The sequence below is a fragment of the Macadamia integrifolia genome, unplaced genomic scaffold (assembly GCF_013358625.1).
Source record: "Macadamia integrifolia cultivar HAES 741 unplaced genomic scaffold, SCU_Mint_v3 scaffold614, whole genome shotgun sequence".
Lineage (NCBI taxonomy): Eukaryota > Viridiplantae > Streptophyta > Magnoliopsida > Proteales > Proteaceae > Macadamia > Macadamia integrifolia.
In genome coordinates this window covers 282,459-300,559 of record NW_024870498.1, presented here as the reverse complement: position 1 = coordinate 300,559, position 18,101 = coordinate 282,459, and the positions used below count along the sequence as shown (strand labels likewise).

The 18,101-nt window shown below is 43.8% G+C and overlaps 1 protein-coding gene across 5 annotated transcripts in view; it reads right to left on the bottom strand.

The window, feature by feature from the left end:
• The window catches only part of LOC122069435 (glycogen synthase-like), a 51,608-nt gene that overhangs the window by 9,213 nt on the left and 24,294 nt on the right, over positions 1–18,101 (bottom strand). For all 5 annotated transcript variants that reach the window (XR_006137453.1, XM_042633448.1, XM_042633447.1 and 2 more), the window contains one exon: positions 15,473–15,555. Coding sequence is in view for 4 of the 5 variants with exons in the window: in XM_042633448.1 (XP_042489382.1) it covers positions 15,473–15,555 (83 nt within the window). In the remaining variant the exon portion in view is untranslated. The remainder of the gene's footprint in view (positions 1–15,472; positions 15,556–18,101) is intronic.

Sequence of the window (18,101 nt, the reverse complement as noted above, 5' to 3'; positions counted from 1 at the left end):
GGAGAGGGTTGCATAGCACTGGCTGCCAAGGCCTTTGAAGTAATACCTTCAACCTTGAGAAGAGAGGATCAGGTAGACTTGGGCTTCTTCAGAACGATGGTGCCATCAGCAACAGTAGACAAGGAGTTAGGGGAGCTTCGAGAAACCACAGAGTTGGTAGTGGGAGGCACCATATGATTCTTCCTAGGCCCTGTGAGTGTTGGAGCAGCTTCCGCAGAGTCTGATAGGGTGCCCAATAAGGATTGAGATTGCTTAGGAAGGACCTGAGCAGGCCCAAGATCACGAGGGCATTCGAACGAGGAGACAGGGTTAAGCGAGAGACCTTGAGCAAGCACAGGGGGCTCAGGAAGGGCCTAAGTAAATCAAAGAGCTTATAAGAAATTTCCAAGGTTTTGTTGCTGAGCAGGGAGGTAGGGGCAAGCGAAGGATCAGGGTGGACGGTGATAGCGATGGAGCAGGGAGAGCCAAAGAGGGAAACGGCTCCAGGGGAGAGGTGATGGCTGGGGAGGCGATGGCGGAGTCAGCATCTTAAAGGACACAAGAGGCGGGGTCTACATCTCGAAGAAGGCAGGTGGTTGAGGAAGAGCTTGGCAAGAGGATGGGGTCAGAGGTGTCGGGTAAGGAAGATAGGTTAGTCGGACAATGAAGGAGATCCGATGAGAGAAGAAGGTTATCAAATGTCGGGTTAGAGTTGGTTGGGTTTAAAGAGGTCGGGTTATAAATGGTTGGGTTTAGAATGGTCAGGTTTGGAGGATGGATGGTAGGGTTAAAATGATGGTGGGACTGGTTAAGAGAGTTGTGGGGTTTATAGATGGGCTGGTTGGTTAAGATATGGAAGAGGGGGTGAGACGTGGATTAGAAATAGAGAGGACACTTCTCGAAGTGATGGTTGGGCCCATTGAAAGAAGGGAGTAAGCCAGATAAGGAGGAGAAGGGGGCTAAGACCAAAATGTGGTTGTGTTCAGAGGTGAGGCCAAAGCCCTCAAGAAAGCATGAAGAGGAAATCCAGCGAAGGGGCATGTTACAAACCCCTATCGTGACACATACTTTAACAGGGAAAGTGGCTGAGGCCTACAGGGAAGAATGGACTGTTCAAGGCGAGGGGACATTATCATCAACTCATCGTCAGAGTCAAATAGATAAAAAAAGATGGAAACCCTGTTATAACAATCGGATAAAGTTTGGTGGTCCAATGGGCCGATGGACACAAGCCTAGCAATAAGGGAGGAATCTTCTGAGGGCTTCGAGTTTGACATGCGACTTCATTCCGACGACCATGCCGGCGGGACTTCTTTCTGCCCCGAGAATCAGCAAGAGCTTTGTCAAGGGTAGCAGGTTCATCCATGGCAACCGCTTCAATAGAATATTCATTAATGCTAGCAAGGACATCATCGGTTGTAGCAGCGGCATCCAGAAGAGGACCAAGGGAGGTGGAGACCTTATTTGAGGCACAATTTGCCGTATGATGGCTGAAGGTCTTGCAGATCGTACATTATGGAGGAAGCCATTCAAACTCAACTTGTCGATCAAAGGAAAATCCTTCCCCATCCACAATCTTAACAAAGGATGGTAGCATGTGCTCAACAATGACTTCGATGCAAATACGGGCAAAAGCAAGCCTGCCCATAAGTTTGGTTCGTCAATCAAAGATTAAAGATTCTCCGATAACCAATCCCCAACTATTGATGCAGTTGGGCGATGGGTTCAAACTATCTTTTGATTTGATTCCTTATTTGCTTTCCTTTTTAGAATTAGAATTTAGTTTGGCAGTATTCTTATTTGAGTAAAATTTATTTCTATTATAGATTAGATGCACTATTTGTTTTAGTTTCAAATAGGAAAGTAGGTTTATTTTCAGTCTTTAAATAGAGTTATTGTACCCAACTGAAAGATTTGATTTTGAATGAATTAAAAGAATATTTTGGGTGAAACCATAGCTGCCGTGAATGCCTTCCCCTCCCTGCCTCTCTCTGAAGTCTTCTTTTCTTTTCCCTTATTATCTTCTTCTTTTCTCTAATCTTTTCCCCATTTCTTGTTGTTTATTTCCCGTAGCTGAGAAATGCTCTGTTCTAGGCCATACTTCCATCTCTAGAATTGGAGATCGATCTCCATTGATACCCCTCAGATGAGCCTGAGATTTAGGGTGTGAGAACCTCTATCCTAGGCAACCTGCACTCTAGCCTTTCAGCCCCAAAGATCTTTCCAGTCGTGAGGAACAAGACCTGCAACAAAGCTGAAATCCAAATCTGCCGCCAGGTTCAGTTCAGTGACTGAATACTCCTCTTTCAATCGAGCTTTTGGTTGACCAATAGTGGGATTCCAAAGGCCAATTAGTGAAGTACCTTTGCCTGCAACTTCAGCTCTGATCGTGCTCTTTCAGCTGAGATCTCCCTTTGATAGCAAGGCTGGGTCTAACACTGGGTGTTCCATCGTGAAGGAGAAGAAGGCTGGTTCTCTAAATTTACAAGGACAGTTAATTATAATTACAAGAAAGCCCCCCATCCTGAAAAGTGTTCCATTATTTCCTCCCTTACTTTAGCAATTACAGAATACCCCCCTCTTCTAATTCTCCTATCTCAGTTGTCCCTATCACTTGTTAGGCTATCAGTAGTGCACATGATTGTTACTGAAATTACAAGAATGCCACTCAACCACTAAATTGAGATATTTTGCTATTATTGTGGGCCCTAAGCGATCCGTTTTCAGGTTTTGGAATCCAAATCCGCATCAATTGGTATCAGAGCAAATTTCTTGCAATTTTCCTAACCATAGCAGGTCATGTCACAAATGCCGAGCTACAAAAATCGTATCGTGAGTTAGCTGAGGGTCAACGGGTACTACGTAAGAATCAACAGAATACTGATGCTAGGCTTAAGAGGGTTGAACCTAAGTTTGACAAGTTTATGGAAGAGATGATTGTTTTTATGAAGAAGTCCAACAATAGAGCTGAAGAAGGATCCTTTACACTACCTCCTCAGTTCAATACCTTACGGATCAAAGATATACCTCATAGGAAGCAACTTAATCCCATTGTCCCCCCGGATGTTACCAGAAATTTTCTGACATAGATTATGGCATCAGTTGAGGTTCCAGAGTTCAATGGTGAAAAGGGGCCTGAAAATTTCCTTAACTAGCTTACCGAAGTGGAGAGAATATTTGCTCATAAATCTCTTCCGGATGAGAAGAAGTGTGAACTCATCCTCACCAAATTTATTAGGTATGCATGTTCATGGTGGGATGATGTACTGCATGCAAGGTTTTTCAGAAGACTTTGACCTGTTACCAATTGGGAGGTCATGAAGCAGATCTTGACTAAGAAATTTGTTCCTCTTAATTATGAGAAGGTGAGGTTCCATATATTGTTTAATTTACAACAAGGTGACAAGGATGTGGATTTCTACACCCTCGAATTCCACAAACTATCTTCAAGGTGTCAACTACAGGAAATAGACCAGCAATGGGTAATGCGATATATCAGTGGGCTAAGTACCGAGATCTGACTCGAATTGGCTAACAGCCTAACACTGATTTCAGATCCTTTGATGTGGCAATAGCTCATACCAAAACAGTTGAAGAGAAGTCCATTTATTAGAAAAGTGACCAATCACGCAATTCTGATTTGATTTGATTTCCTACACAAGCAAACCGGAGGGGTAAAGGCCCACCTTTGAATCATTTAGGATGGAGGGGGAACAAAGAAGAAGGGGTGGCCTACTTTGGAGGGCAGAGGAGAAGCAACTGATAGAGAAGGTTTTGGGAGACAGGTAGGGATTAGGCACAACACAAATGAGCTCTGAGACCCTCCCGATACTCCCACCACCCTAACCTCTCCACTGCCAGGAGTCCCCTACCTCTTCCCCTATACCTCATATCCATGATCCTTCCTCTGACCCCTCTCCCTCCTTCCCTCCCCCGTCCACGGGTGTTCATCAACGGCCCTTCCATCTTGGCTCCTAAAGATGAACATCCCCTATTCATTGTTCCTCCATCCATTAAAAAAAAAAAAAAAAAGGGGATCTGCCCCTCAGGCTTCCTTAACCCTAAAATTGCAAAATGGAAGCACCATCTCATTGGGCACTTTTTAGGAAGCAGACCGCCATTCAACATTGTGAAGGCTTCTCTGCTCAAGCAATGGAGAATCTATGGTCAGCCCTCCACCTTCATGCTAGAAAATGGGATATTCATCTTCAAGTTCACTACTGAAGAAGACAAACTCTCTGCCCTGGAGGGAGGGCCATGGCTAATTGGGAAAAAACCCCCATCTTTCTCAGATAATGGGACCAATTCACAATTTTCACTAAAATAGACTTCAAATCCATCCCTGTCAGGGTGGCTCTTCCTAACCCTCCTCTCCACTATTGGTGCCCTCAAGGGTTGAGCATCATCAGATGGCAAACCATTATTTTCGGATCAAAGAACAAAAGTAATGGATAGATTAACCTTCACTTACATATGTATTGAAATCTCAGCTGATGATGTCCCTCCTACGTCTGTCACTGTTAAAGAAGAAGAAAGCTTCTTTTTTTACCAACAGGTCTTCTATGAATGGCTGCACCCCAGTGTGATATTTGCAAATCCTTTGGTCAACACATATTTTGTGCTCCCAAGCCTTCTACGAATAGATTGGTTCCTTCTGAAGCTCCTACTCCCCCTTTGGTTGAAGATACTGCCCAGAAAGCCAGATTTCCATCTCCTCCAGCTCGTGGCCGGAAAAAGCTCCGATGCCATCGAAGGAATCAAAGTCTCATGGCTTTCCCCCTTCCCTCTAAGGGCGACACCCTGGTTAGGCTTTATTCTCTTGATCCATTGGATAGACTGGTATTATCCACCAGAAATAACAAATACTCCCTTTTGACATCCTCATCTGACAAAGAGAATGGAGAAATCTCCGATGATTCCTCTGTTGATAGTAGTTTGCTGATGTCTTCCCCTCCTCGATCGATGCCCCCTACTGCTTTCTGTCTCCTCCACTACTACTGATGGCTCTATCGAGCCTCCTGGTATTGCCCCTTCGGCTCTGCCCCTTCCCTCTGGTACTACCCTTTTGGCTGTGGAAATCCCTTCAAACCTATTATAACCTTTTGCCCCCTCTTCTCCTTCACCTTCCCAAGCAACCCTCACATCTGTCCCTATCTCCATACTCCATGCTGACACGTCTTCTTTCTAAATCTATGGTCCCCACCTCTCCTCATGGTAATCCTCTACCGACCTCCACCAACACTTCCACTCCTTTTACGAACCATCCGTCCACTTTAAACCAGTCCACCCAACCTTATAGCCTGAACCCTTCCCCCTTAAACCAAACCACAATTCCGCCTATCTAGTCCATGCCTTTTGACCTGAACCAGAACTCCTTCAACCTATCCTTAGATCATTCTCTGGATCCCTCCTTCACCCTGCCCCGTCGATCCAGTAACCCTTTGGATACCCATGCACGTCTCCAACCCCTTCCTTTGAGAGCTCCTTCGTCACCCGATGTCTGGTCTCAGGATCCTCCTACGATCCCTCCTTATTGCCCTACTCCGCCCCTTCCGGTTCACACCTTAGAAGGTTTCCCCCTCTCTCTAGTCTATGCAGACCCTTTCTGCGCACCTCACTACCGTTGGCCCATCTCCCGCTTCTGGCCAGATCTTTCCATCCTCAAGCCTTCCACCTACCATTGGCCTCGTCTCTGCCTACTACTCCCCAATAGGCCCTACTGATCTCCTACCAGAACACACCTTGGAAGGTGTCCATCCTCCTCTCGGGTCTTCGCAGGCCCCATACGAATTGTCACTGCAAGCCCTCTACCAACCCATTATACCATCGGTTCCCCTATTCCAAACCATAGCATTTTGCCATCTGGTCCCTTGCCTGCATTACCGGATCACACCTTAGAAGGTGTCCACATCCCTCTCAGGTCAGCACAGACCCATCCTGCACTCTTTTGCTGTTGACCTCCAGCCAATTGCCCCTATTGACAAAGTTGCTATGCTGCCTGCAAGAAGATCTCTTCTCCTCACCAAGCCATTGCTACCACTCTTCTAGGCCATCCTCCATAAAGCCCACTTATCTCCCTCTCAAGACCTCCTTGCCCCCCTTCAGTGGCAGCTCTTACTGTAACCATGCCGAAAACTCAAAAGCCTCCCTCTTATACTTCCTCGCCTCGTGCTTCCCTCAGAAAATCCGCTCTGAAGTCTATGGCCCCTTAGATCAAATCAAACATGCTCTCTAATCTGGTCCTACTCTCCCGTCAAAATCATCCATCTCAATCCAACAATCCCACCTTAAAGAATACCACAGGAGGCTTAAGCCTAAACCTAATGTTGCCTCACCCCCTGCTCCTCCGAGACTTTGTTACCCACTCCCCCTCCCTCACCATGACCATTTGGCTCGTTTGGAATGTTTGGGGATTAAACTCCCCGGCGAAGCATGTTGACATTCGGTCCTGTATTTCCTCCTCTTTTGCTAATGTCTATTGCCTCTTGGAAACTAGAGTCTTAGAACCCAACGCTTCCAACATTACTAACTCCATTGCTTCCTCCTTGTCCTTTATCTTTAACTACACTCATTGTCCCAATAGCCGCATTTGGATCCGTTAGAATCCTCTTAAGATCCAAATCCGCCACCTCTCTTCCTCACATTCACCTTTCCATCTCCGATCCTAACAGATCGAATTCTTGCTTCTCCTTTGTCTATGCCTTGAACCGTGCCTAGGAATGGATCGCCCTCTAAGCAAACCTCCACTCCTCTCCTTTCACGGGTTCCCGTCCCTGGGAGAATGCCGGTAATTTTAATGTTGTCAGATTTAGTCAGGAAAAGCAGGGAGGTGAGCCAATAGACCCTTCTACTGTTGATCCATTCAAAGATTTCATTGATGACCTTAGTATGAATGATCTTCGCTGGTCTGGTGTAAACATCACTTGGCACAACCATCATCATAGCCCCTCTAGAATTGCTTGTAAACTTGATCACGCCTTAGTGAATGAATCTTGGCTCACCTCTTTCCCCTCTTCCCATGTCTTCTATGACAACCTTGGCATTTCCGACCACAACCCTATCCTTATCCATATCCGTCCCCGTATCTCCTTCGGTCCAAAGCCTTTTAAATTCTTCGATATGTGGACCCTTCATCAGGACTACCTCCATATTTCAAGCAAGCGTGGGACATCCTAGTGTATGGTTTTCCTCCCCTCTCTTAGCTTTTGCTAGGAAGCTCCGCAATTTCAAATCTGCCTTAAGAGCTTGGAACCTCTTCTTTTGGCAATATCTCCTCCAAAGTGTCCACCTACAAAGATAAGCTAGAATCCATTCAGATCAAACTCCAGTCTGATCTATCTACACAATCCCTCTCTTGCGACTTAAGAAATTTTCCTTCGCCATAAATCTAGGATCAAATGGCTTCAACTGGGTGACACCAACTCTACTTTTTTTTTCTCAGATCTACGAATGCTAGGAATAATGCTAATTCCATCCCGATGCTCACATCCAGAGATGGTTCTATACTTCGGAATCCATCCGACATCAAAGATGAAGTCTTTGACTACTTCTCCAACCTCTTCCACCCCCTCCCGCCAAATCTCATCAACAAATTCATCCTCGATCACCTCTTACCCAAGATGATGAAATCCTCATTGCCATCCTCTACCACAAAGCCCCTAGGCCGGATGGTTTTAGCATGGGCTTCTTCTCTTCTAGTTGGGGCATTATCAAATCCGATCTCATCTTAGCCATTTGCAGCTTCCTCCACAATCCTTCTCAGATCAAAGAGGTCAACCAAACCTTTCTCTGGCCCATTCCAAAAAATAAAGGAGCCTCCACCATTTCTGACTTCCACCCTCTCTGCCTTTGCAACCTTCTCTATAAGTTTATAGCCAAAATTCTGGCTAACTACATCCAATTGGTCGTCGATTCCCTGGTTAGTGCAAATCAATCAACCTTCATTGATGGTAGAAGCGTTGCTGATAACATCATCTCAAGTCATGAAATCGTTAGAGGCTTGAAAGGAAATCTCATCCCTTTACCGCTATGCTCAAAATTGACAACAAGGCTTTTGACTCAATCAACTGGGACTTCATCTCCAAGGTTCTTCTCCAGATATCTTTTCCTCCTATCTTCGTATATTTGATTATTGCTTGTGTCTCCTCCCCCGGTTCTCAGTCCTTGTCAATGGTACTCCTACGGGTTTTTTTAATCGTACGTGGGCATCAGACAGGGATGGCCCCCTTTCCCCTTCCTCTTCTCCCTTTCTCTTAAGGTCCTTTCCAGTACTATCCAATCCAATACCGATCAGCATATCATCTCTCCCATCCCTAAGTGCAAATCCCTTATACTTACTCACCTTGCTTTTGCTGACGATCTTATGATCTTCTCCAAAGCTGATCCTATCTCCATTACTTCCATCATGTCCTCCATACATCTCTTTGAAAACCTCTCCGGCCTCAAAACAAACCTCCTCAAATCCCACCTCTTCCTCTCTGGTGTTTTTTATGCTTCAAAAGCCCATCTTCTGGAGTTGACTAGATTCCCTCTAGGTCATCTCCTAGTCAACTACCTAGGCATGCCCCTCATCATAGCCAGGCTCTCTGCTCACCATTGCAATCCCATGAAGAAAAAAGTTCAGCTCTAGAAAGGCAAACTTCTCTCTTATATGGGTCACCTTGAACATACTAGATCTGTAATCCAATCCATGTATCTTTACTGGTCGAGCATCTCTGTTCTTCCCTCTTCCATCATCAAGGCCATTGAGTACCTGCTCTGTTCCTTCCTCAGGAAAGGAGGAGACTGCTCCAAATTCCTCCACCCCATCAACTAGGGATCTATTTGCCTCCCTAATCCCAAAGGAGGCTTGGGCCTTAGAAGAATCAAATATTTCAACAACTTTGGGATCCTTAAACTTATCTAGAAAATTTCTTCAAAGCAACCCAATATCTAGTTCTCTTGGGTCTACTCCTCCCACCTCAAATTTGGTTCTATTTGGACTATCTCCCCCTCCTTTGATGTCTCCTGGGTCTGGCGTAACATTCTTAACCACAGGCACAAAGCTCTCGAGGCCATCAGATACTCCATTGGAAATGGTTCCAACACCTCCCCTTGGTTAGACCCTTGGCACCCTCTAGGCACCCTCCTCTCCATTATTACCCCAAAGTAATCTACTCCTCTGAGCTTAGTAGGGATGCCAAGGTTGATGCCATCATGGGAACCACTCTTTGTCCCCCCTTCTTTTTCCCCCGCCCCCCCTCTTTTAGCTGACATCTAGGTAGCCCTTCCTCCCTTCCCCCCAGACCACCAGAGAAGTCCTGATCAAATTTCCTCAAATCCTTCTCCTTCTGGTCTTTTAGCTCTACCTCTACTTGGAATTTTGTTTGTTCCAAAATCCCCTCCATTCCTTGGCACACATCATTTAGTTTAGGGGGGGACATTCCCTGTCAAAGTTTCACTGCATGGCGGGCTATTCAAACTATCTGCCAGCCCAGTCTTTTCTCATCCACAAACACATCCTTGTCCCCTCTTCTTGCTGTCTTTGCTAGAATGGCACCAAAGATATCGACCATCTCTTTTTTCCCTGCCCTTTCTCCTCCTCAGTCTGGTAGAAGTTCCTTAGCCACTGCTGTCCATCAAGAAGAAAAGTGTTCCCCCTAACTAGAGAATGGATCTGGGTTGATATGTCTTATGCTAGTTCTTCCATCTACGACACCATTGAAAAGCTTGCCTTTTGTGCCACCATCAGAGATATCTAAATGGAGAAAAACCTTTGTAGATGGACCTTCAATTCTCAATCTATTGATAAGATTTGGAATGCTATCTACTTTGACATCTCCTCTAAGATTCCCCCCCGGGAAGCGTGCTGTCTCAAATTCTCCAAGGAACATGCTCATTGTTGTCATGGGGTCTCCCTCCTACCATCCCCCCCCCCCCGGTCTCATTTTACCCTATTGGGTTGTACTTTTGATTGCCTTTTGGGTCTAGGTTCCCCCCACCCGGCTCCCCGGGTTGGTTCCTCCTAGGCTTCCCCCTCCCTCTCCCTAGTATATTCTTCTCCTCTTGGTAATGAATTTATTTATAAAAAAAGTTTGGGAGACAAAGGGGTGGATAAGGGGGAGGATAGAAGGGAAGAAGAAGAGGAGGTGTGAGGAATGGAGGAGTTTCTGACGATGGGAGCTGCCGGAGAGGGAGAGGTCATGGGCTGGGAGAGGGGTGAGAATTTTACTTTCAGTTTGCAAAGCTTTTTTGAGACTGATATATGATATAATTATAAATGCATAGAAAGTGGTTGTGATCCATGATTTCAGGGTAACTTAAGTTGTCAAGAATAAACATTTTAAGGGACATGCATCATCATTATAAGATCTACAAGAACTAAGTATTTAGGAGCCAGATTTCATGGCACCAAAATGTTCTTTTTCTGGTAAATTATGCAAGAACAGAGACTATGCTTTCAAATGCTAAGATGATTATTGGTTTAAGTCATAACAAAATCATAAGAACAATTAAGCTAGAAGTTTCACGCAGAGGATAAGTTGCAACTTATAATTATAAAATACTGCAGATGGGACTTAGCATGGCAGGGGACAAACTACAGAATACATCCAAATTCAATTAGCAAAACTGGCTTGTTATGTGACTAATCAATTGAGAGTAGGAAATCTATTGAGTTCTTAAAATTCAGAAGCAACTATTGATAATTTCAGCCCTAAATTGATTTAATCAATGCAGCAAACTCTCTAAAAAACAATTTTACAAGTCAGTAGCCATGTTCCATGAAAGAAAGGCAGCAACTAACCTCAGTTGCAAGTGCGCTCATCCAAGCAACTTTAGCCCTTCAAGCTTTTGCTCCAAGCCCGGCAACTAATGTCTCTTCCTATGGTGGGAGTTTATCAACCCATTCCCACTCCACGAGATCGCATGCCTACTCCCACTTCCAATAACCTGATCCATGCACCCCGTGGACTTCCAAAATGTGCTTACAAGCAATAAGCATACCTTGACAGGGATAAATGAAAAATAAAATAAAATAAAATAAAATAATTAAAAAAATTCCGAAAATTTGCAATTCTTTCAACCTTGACAGAAGAACTTTCGTAAAATCATGTATGATGAGGGATCAAACTTACGTGCCGTAGGGCCCGAAGTCCTTGTCTCCTTTACGTCTTCTGCAGCCTCAATTATAAGCAAGACGAAATTTATATTGGATCAAACATCCCAGGTGGCCCCCATAAATCCTAAAGAGCATTCATAAGTCAGATTGGACCATCTCCCCATATATCCTTAAGAAACATATTCCTTTCCAAGCTTCTACAGCAACATCTTCCTACTCTTCATCTTTCTTCCTATTCTTACTCTTTTTTCTTCTGTGATGAGTTGAATATATTCCTATTTTTACTGTCATTCAGAAATTGCTTTCATCTCCAACTAATCAAGTGGAGGACGTGGAGATCTCCTCACACCATATAATTCACTTTTCTGCTAAATTGACAAATTAGTGAAAATAACTAGAAATTGCCTTCATCTCCTAGAATCATCGTTGCTTTTGGCTCGACTCGTTCTGCTACTGTTGACTCCATCCTCTCTCCTTCTGGCTGGTCCCCTCCCTTTCTTCCTCTTCCCCTTTCTAATCTTTGGTCTTCTCTCTCCCCCATTCCCCCCGGACACAGAGGATTTCCGGACACCATCAATTGGGCCCCCTCCTCCTCGGGCCGCTTCTCCTCCGCATCTGCCTGGAACTTTACCCGATCCAGAGATCTTCCTATTCCTTGGAGAAACATCGTCTGGTTCAAAGGTCACATACCCCACCACAACTTCACTGCTTGGCGTGCCCTCTCCTACTGTCTCCCAACACAGTCCTTCCTTAATTACCAACACATCCGGGTTCCTACCTCCTGTTGTTTGTGCGGCAATGGTACCAAAGATGTTAATCATCTTTTCTTCTCCTGCCCCTTCTCTGCATCCATCTGGAAGAAGGTCCTTCGCTCTTGCTGGCCCTCCACTCATCCCATCCTTCCTCTCTCTCGGGAATGGATTTGGGTAGACATGACCTATAGTGGCTCCACCATTTGTGGCATAGCAGGGAAACTTGCCTTTTATGCCACCATCAACAACGTTTGGATGGAACGTAATCTTCGTAGATGGACCCCCAAATCTCATTCCTTGAAAAGGATTTGGAAGGCCACCTACTTTGATGTCTCCTCCAAGCTTAGATCTATCCGCCCACGGCCGGTCCGTGATACCCCAAGGAACAGGCTCACTATTGTTTCCTGAGGGTCTTCCTACATCTATTATCTCCCCCCAATGGCTGTCTCCTCTAGTTAATTCTTTAGGGATTTGTTGCCCCCCCTTGTGGGTTTGGTTTCCTTTTGCCCCCCCCCCATTTTCTCCTTTTTATATTCTCTTCGGTAATGAATTATTTATTCATCCAAAAGAAAAAAAAAATAACTAGAATTTTTTTAAAACTGATTTTATTCACGAAGGTCAAGATTTCTGCCTCCATATAATTTCTTAATGATGAACAGCATTAGCCGAGTCCTCTTACCTTTTCCCTGACAATCATCTCCTAAGATGAAGCCCCACTATTTTCTTCCACAGAATTTGGGTTCTGGATCTCAAAATCTGGTCCTTCTTCTCCACAGCTCTAAAAGAATACTTGTTCCATTGTTTCAGTTTCTCCTTCAACATTCGAACTTTAAACTTTTATTTGGGTGAATAAAAAATTCATTACCAAAGAGAGAATAAATATGCAACCCCAAACAATTGGGGGGGGGGGGGGGGAAGATAACAAACCCTCAGGGGGAGACAATGTTCCTGATTACAAAGCTAGGAAGCTCCCAGGAAGATACAATGTGACAATTTCTGGGGGAGGGGAGACAATTAGAAGACATTTTTGAGGTCTTTGCTTTGGCATCAAAGAAGATGGAGTTCCAAATCTTTCCTAATGGCCTAGAGTTGGAAGTCCATTTCCTATGATTTCTCTCCATCCAGATTTGATTTAGAGTGGCACAGAAGGCAAGCTTTCCCACATAGTCACAGATGGTCTTCCCGTGGAAGGTCATGTCTACCTAGATCCACTCCCTTTGGAGAGGGAGAATTCTTCTATTGATTGGCCAGCATTTGAGAGAATAAGCTTCCAGATGGAGGAGGAGACCGGGCAAGCAAAGAATAGATGGTCCATGTCTTCAGGCTCAGAACCACATAGATACCAAACAAGGGAGACCTGGATTCTTTTTTGAATGAGGAAGGCTTGCATGGGAAGATAGTTTTTAAGAGCTCGCCATGCAGTGAAGCTTTGCCGAGGGATGTGATGCTTGAACCAAATGAGATTGTGCTAGGGAGTGGGAGAACCACAAGCTCTGATAAAATCCCAAGCTGATTTTGTACTGAATTGACAATTCTAAGTAGGATTCCAAATAATAGTATCAGTCCTCCCTAGCCCCTCAAGTGGAATGGAAGGAAGGGAGGACCATATTTCAGCTAACTGGGTTGAATCAAAGACAGGGATTGTCCATGATCCAGAGGAGATAATATCAGCAACCTTAGCATGCCTTAGGAGCCCAAAATTGTGGATATTTCTAGGACTCAGAACTTGTGAAAGGAGCCCTTTAGGATGCCAAGGGTCCAACCAAAAGGAGGTGGAGGCACTATCCCCAATGCGGATGGAAATAACTCTGGAAGCCATAACTCTGAGAGAGAGGAGCTTACGCCACACCCAAGAGGCATCAGACGGATGTCGGACCAACCAGAAGGTTTCCGACTTAAGGAGATGTGCATACACCTTTATAAGATATCCCAAGCCGAATTGAAAAAACTCATGCTGAATCCATCAGGCCCCAGGGCTTTACTAACTTTATGGGATTTGATGGCAATCATGATCTCTTCATCAGAGGGGATTGCCCAGAGCATTGGAGCAACATTGTCTGAAACAAGCTTGTTAATAAGCCCCTCGGGGATGGGCAAGGCCAGGGAAGCATCCGGATTGAACAAGGACTTGAAGTGTTTGACAGCCACCTCTTTTATCTCATCCACTTTGGAAACTTGGGTGCCATCAAGAGAAGTTAGCACGGTGATGGATTTGAAGTTGTTTCTAGCCTTCAAAGATCGATGGAAATAAGAGGATTGGAGTCTCCTAATTCCAGCCAATTGATTCTAGCTTTCTGCCTTAAGAAACATTCAACCTGGGCGAGAAGAGAGGAAAGGCTAACAATTTCAGCGTTCTCCTCCTCTGCAAGAGAAGAATTCAAGCGGTCTGACTTAAGACGGGCCTGTATGGAGGACAGACGGTTCCTGCAATGAGTGACAAGAGAAGAGATATTCCCAAAAGTGTTAGTATTCCAAAGCTATAAGGCTTCTTTGAAATTTCTAAGCTTCCTAGATAGGGCAATAAGGGGAGTTGATTGAGAAAGCTAGGATAGACTTGAGCCAGGCTTCCTTAACAACAATGGAAAAATCAGGGTGGGAGGACCACATGTCAAAATATTTAAAGGGTTTAGGGCCAAAAGAGATATAGAGGAGGATTGAAAAGGAGATGGGGCTATGGTCTGAAATGGAAGGAGGTTCAAAGGTTGCATGGGAAGCGGGAAAGTCAGATAGCCAGGCTTCATTGACAAGCATGCCGTCAGGCTTGCAAGCAATGTGGGAAGGGCCATTTCTTTTGTTATTCCAAGTGAATTTGATGCCCGACCAGCGGAGGTCATCGACCGCAATGTCCTCAATACAGCCATTGAAAGTGTCCAAACTTGCCAGGTTTTGGTGGCTTCCTCGTTTTTCATAAGTGTAGCGGGCAACATTAAAATCTCCACATATCCCCAAGGACACGTACCCACCTGAGCAGCGAGGGTACAAAGATCATGCCAAAGGGTGTCTCGATCAGCCATGTTGTTGGAGGCATAGATGGCAGAGAACAGGAACAAAAAGCTGCAGGTGACATCTGAGATAGCCAAATGGAGAAACTTTAAACTTACATCCAATCTAGTAAGGCAGTAGAAGTCAGAGGAATTGTCACTAATTAAAATTATCATCTATGTAAAAGATAACAAATCCCACGTGAAACATGTTTCTGTAACTGCCACTTGGCACCTGGAAGTATACCAATGCAATTGACTAGTCTTTAGGTTTAACTACAAACTTGGTCAGATCAATTACTTCCACCCATTCTTTGGTGAAACAATTTGTACAGAGACAATGGTTGTACATATATAGTTTCTTCACCAAACCATTTAAAATTATTTTCTTTGACTTCTGAAACAAATGTAATGTGTAAACACCAGTTTTTTAACTAAGCAATAATTAGTCGCACCTCAGAGTCTGGGACAAACAATACACCAAAGCAAATACACCTAGACTTGTTATGATCCAGAAATAGAAAAAATTATGAAACACCAGTATTTAAACTAAGCAGTAATTAGTCGCACCTGGGAGTCTGGGACAAACAATACACAAAGCAAATACACCTAGACATGTTACGATCCAGATATAGAAAAATGAAAAATATGATGCTACTTACACAACTGCATTGCTGTACACAATTCCACCCTTCAATAAACTTAATCTCTCAGGATTATGACCAATAGTTCGATCATCAACTGCCTGCGATGAACAAATATATAGATAGCATGGTCACGAGATGTCAAAGGAGTAAAAAAGTTGGAATGATTGGTCAGAGATATCAAGTAAAATAACGATCAGAACATAAAGATGCAAATGGTCATAGTATAGATCAGATAGTAACAATAGGTATATCTTGAACTGCAAAAAGTTACAAAATGCAGAGATAAATAAGTTGACTAAAGCATAAAAGATCGTCATCAAGTGATCTCTCGTTCACAGAAAATGGTAATAGCAATGAACTTTCTTCCTGTCAGCTTCCTGATGTAATACTGTAATTGAAAAGATCAAAACAGTACCAAGATAGGATCTTTTGAGAATAAAGAAATTCAAATTTGGAAAATAGGATCTAGCTGAAAATTGTGGATAGATAAAGAGGATAGGATAAATAAACAACAAAAGTAACACCTGGGCTTCACACCGCAAGGTGGTTCTATTGATCAAACACCAACCTTCCTTGATCGAACACAAGGGATTTCTTGATCAAACACAAGAGATTCTTCAATGGAGAAGAGAGTTGCATTAGCAAGCTTTTCTTTTTTCTGAAATTGAGAGTTGTTCCTTGAATGCTTACAATTGATCCCTATTTATAAGACTAACCTAACAAAACATTACAAATATATTTACCAAACGTACCCAACTCTCAAGCTCACAACGGCTCTATAGCCCTCGGCTTACCGACGATCTATCCCCATCCATGCTCCGGAAGCGGCAGCAGCTAGGGCTAAAGGAAACCAGGTAAGTATTCCTCCTCAGATCCTCCTCTGTTTCCTTCATCTCCTCCTTCGATGTCTCCCCACGCAACCACCCACTGTCAGCCTTCCCTCTAGTACCTGCCAAAATTATCTCTTCTTCCCTCTGTCTCCCTCTTCCTGATACCTTAAGAACCCTTCATCTATTTTCTCTCCACTATCGTGGAAGCTATCCTAGATTATGATTTGCTAACAAATCTCTTGATCTCCCTCAATTTTCTCTCATCTCCATCCCTCTTTTCTGATACCCTAAGCACCCTCCCTCATATTTCTCTCCTCTCTCCCGATTTTCTATCTCCCTATGATTCCCTATCAACTCATGTGACACAATATTCCTATCCCCTCCAAGCTTTCCCCCCTCCTCAGACATGATTTTACCTTAACTAACTCTCTTTATCCCTGATTTCCCCTCAAATCCAAATCTCTTCCATCATTCTTCGCCCTACCAAAGCAACCACCTCCTTGACTACCAATTGTCCCCTACCAACACCCTGTTCCCACTACCACCACCTCCAACGAAACCCCTAAACCAGATTTTCTTCCCTCTCCTTTAAAAAAAAAAAAAGTTTGTACTATTTTTTCATCTCTATACCTCTCCCTCTCTGCCCCCCGTCGCTCTCTCTCCCCCTAACTCTAGCTTTGTACCCCTTTTTACTATCTTCTCTTCAATTCTCTCAACCCTCTCTCTCACCCAACCTCCCACCACTAGCGTACAACTTAACTAGACCCCTAGCCCTGCCACTATCACACACCCCTGAAACGTACATAGCTGAACTGATTCAGTCTCCATCGGGTTTCCCTAGGCTCCTTGGATATGTAAAGATCTCTGCTAGACTCTCTAATCTAGAAGGTGTTGAGAGTCCTCAGGGTAGTAAGGGATTCCTCTTTTATGCTCTCTTGTATTTCCATATTATCTGTCTATTTAATTGTTTAATTATTATCTGTCTATTATTAGTATATGTCTGAATATTAAGCTCTAGTTTAAGATAGTAGGTTGCTTTGTGTTTCAACTTTGTTCTGTGCCTGGTTGGTATGCTTGTTTTCCTACATCCATTTATTTGTACTGCTTTACTTGAATTTTCCATTGACTGAGCTACGGTATATGCACTTCTCATCCTTGTTTTTGGCTTGTTAGTGCATCATAGGGCTGCATCTTGCATCAATTTGTAAATTGTTGTATTTGCATCACTACATCATCTTGCTTTGCGAGATTTGGTGTATCTGCTTGAAGATACCTATTGTACTTGATCATTCTTTACTTAACACTTATTTGTTGTGAATCCCTGTATAATGTGTTAGGTTCCCTCCCCCTGTATCCTTACATTTAGCTTTTTGTATTTTCGTACTATATATTTACTTTTATATTGGTGCGCCAGGTAGGCAGTCGATACCTTATTATTATATTCAGCCAATCATTTTTGGCATGGATTCTTGCATTTTTTTGATTACTTGTCGCTTTCTTTGTTACATGCCCCTTTTCTTTGTTCTATGTCCCTTTGCTCTTTTGCCAGGACATCCCACTTACGCAACACTAGGCACCGACATACACTACAGCATGTTCAAGGGAGAGTTAAGAATTTTTCCCAAAAGCAAAGGAGTAGATTTGCTTCCTGGAATATTGGTTCGTTGATTAGGTAAGACTGCATGGATTAAAGTATCTCTGATACTGATACGATACCCTCCAATACGTATCTTAAATTGAGCCGACCAATACGATACACACCGATACGATACATGGAATTTTTAAAATCCTTTCATATCGATATATATCATACG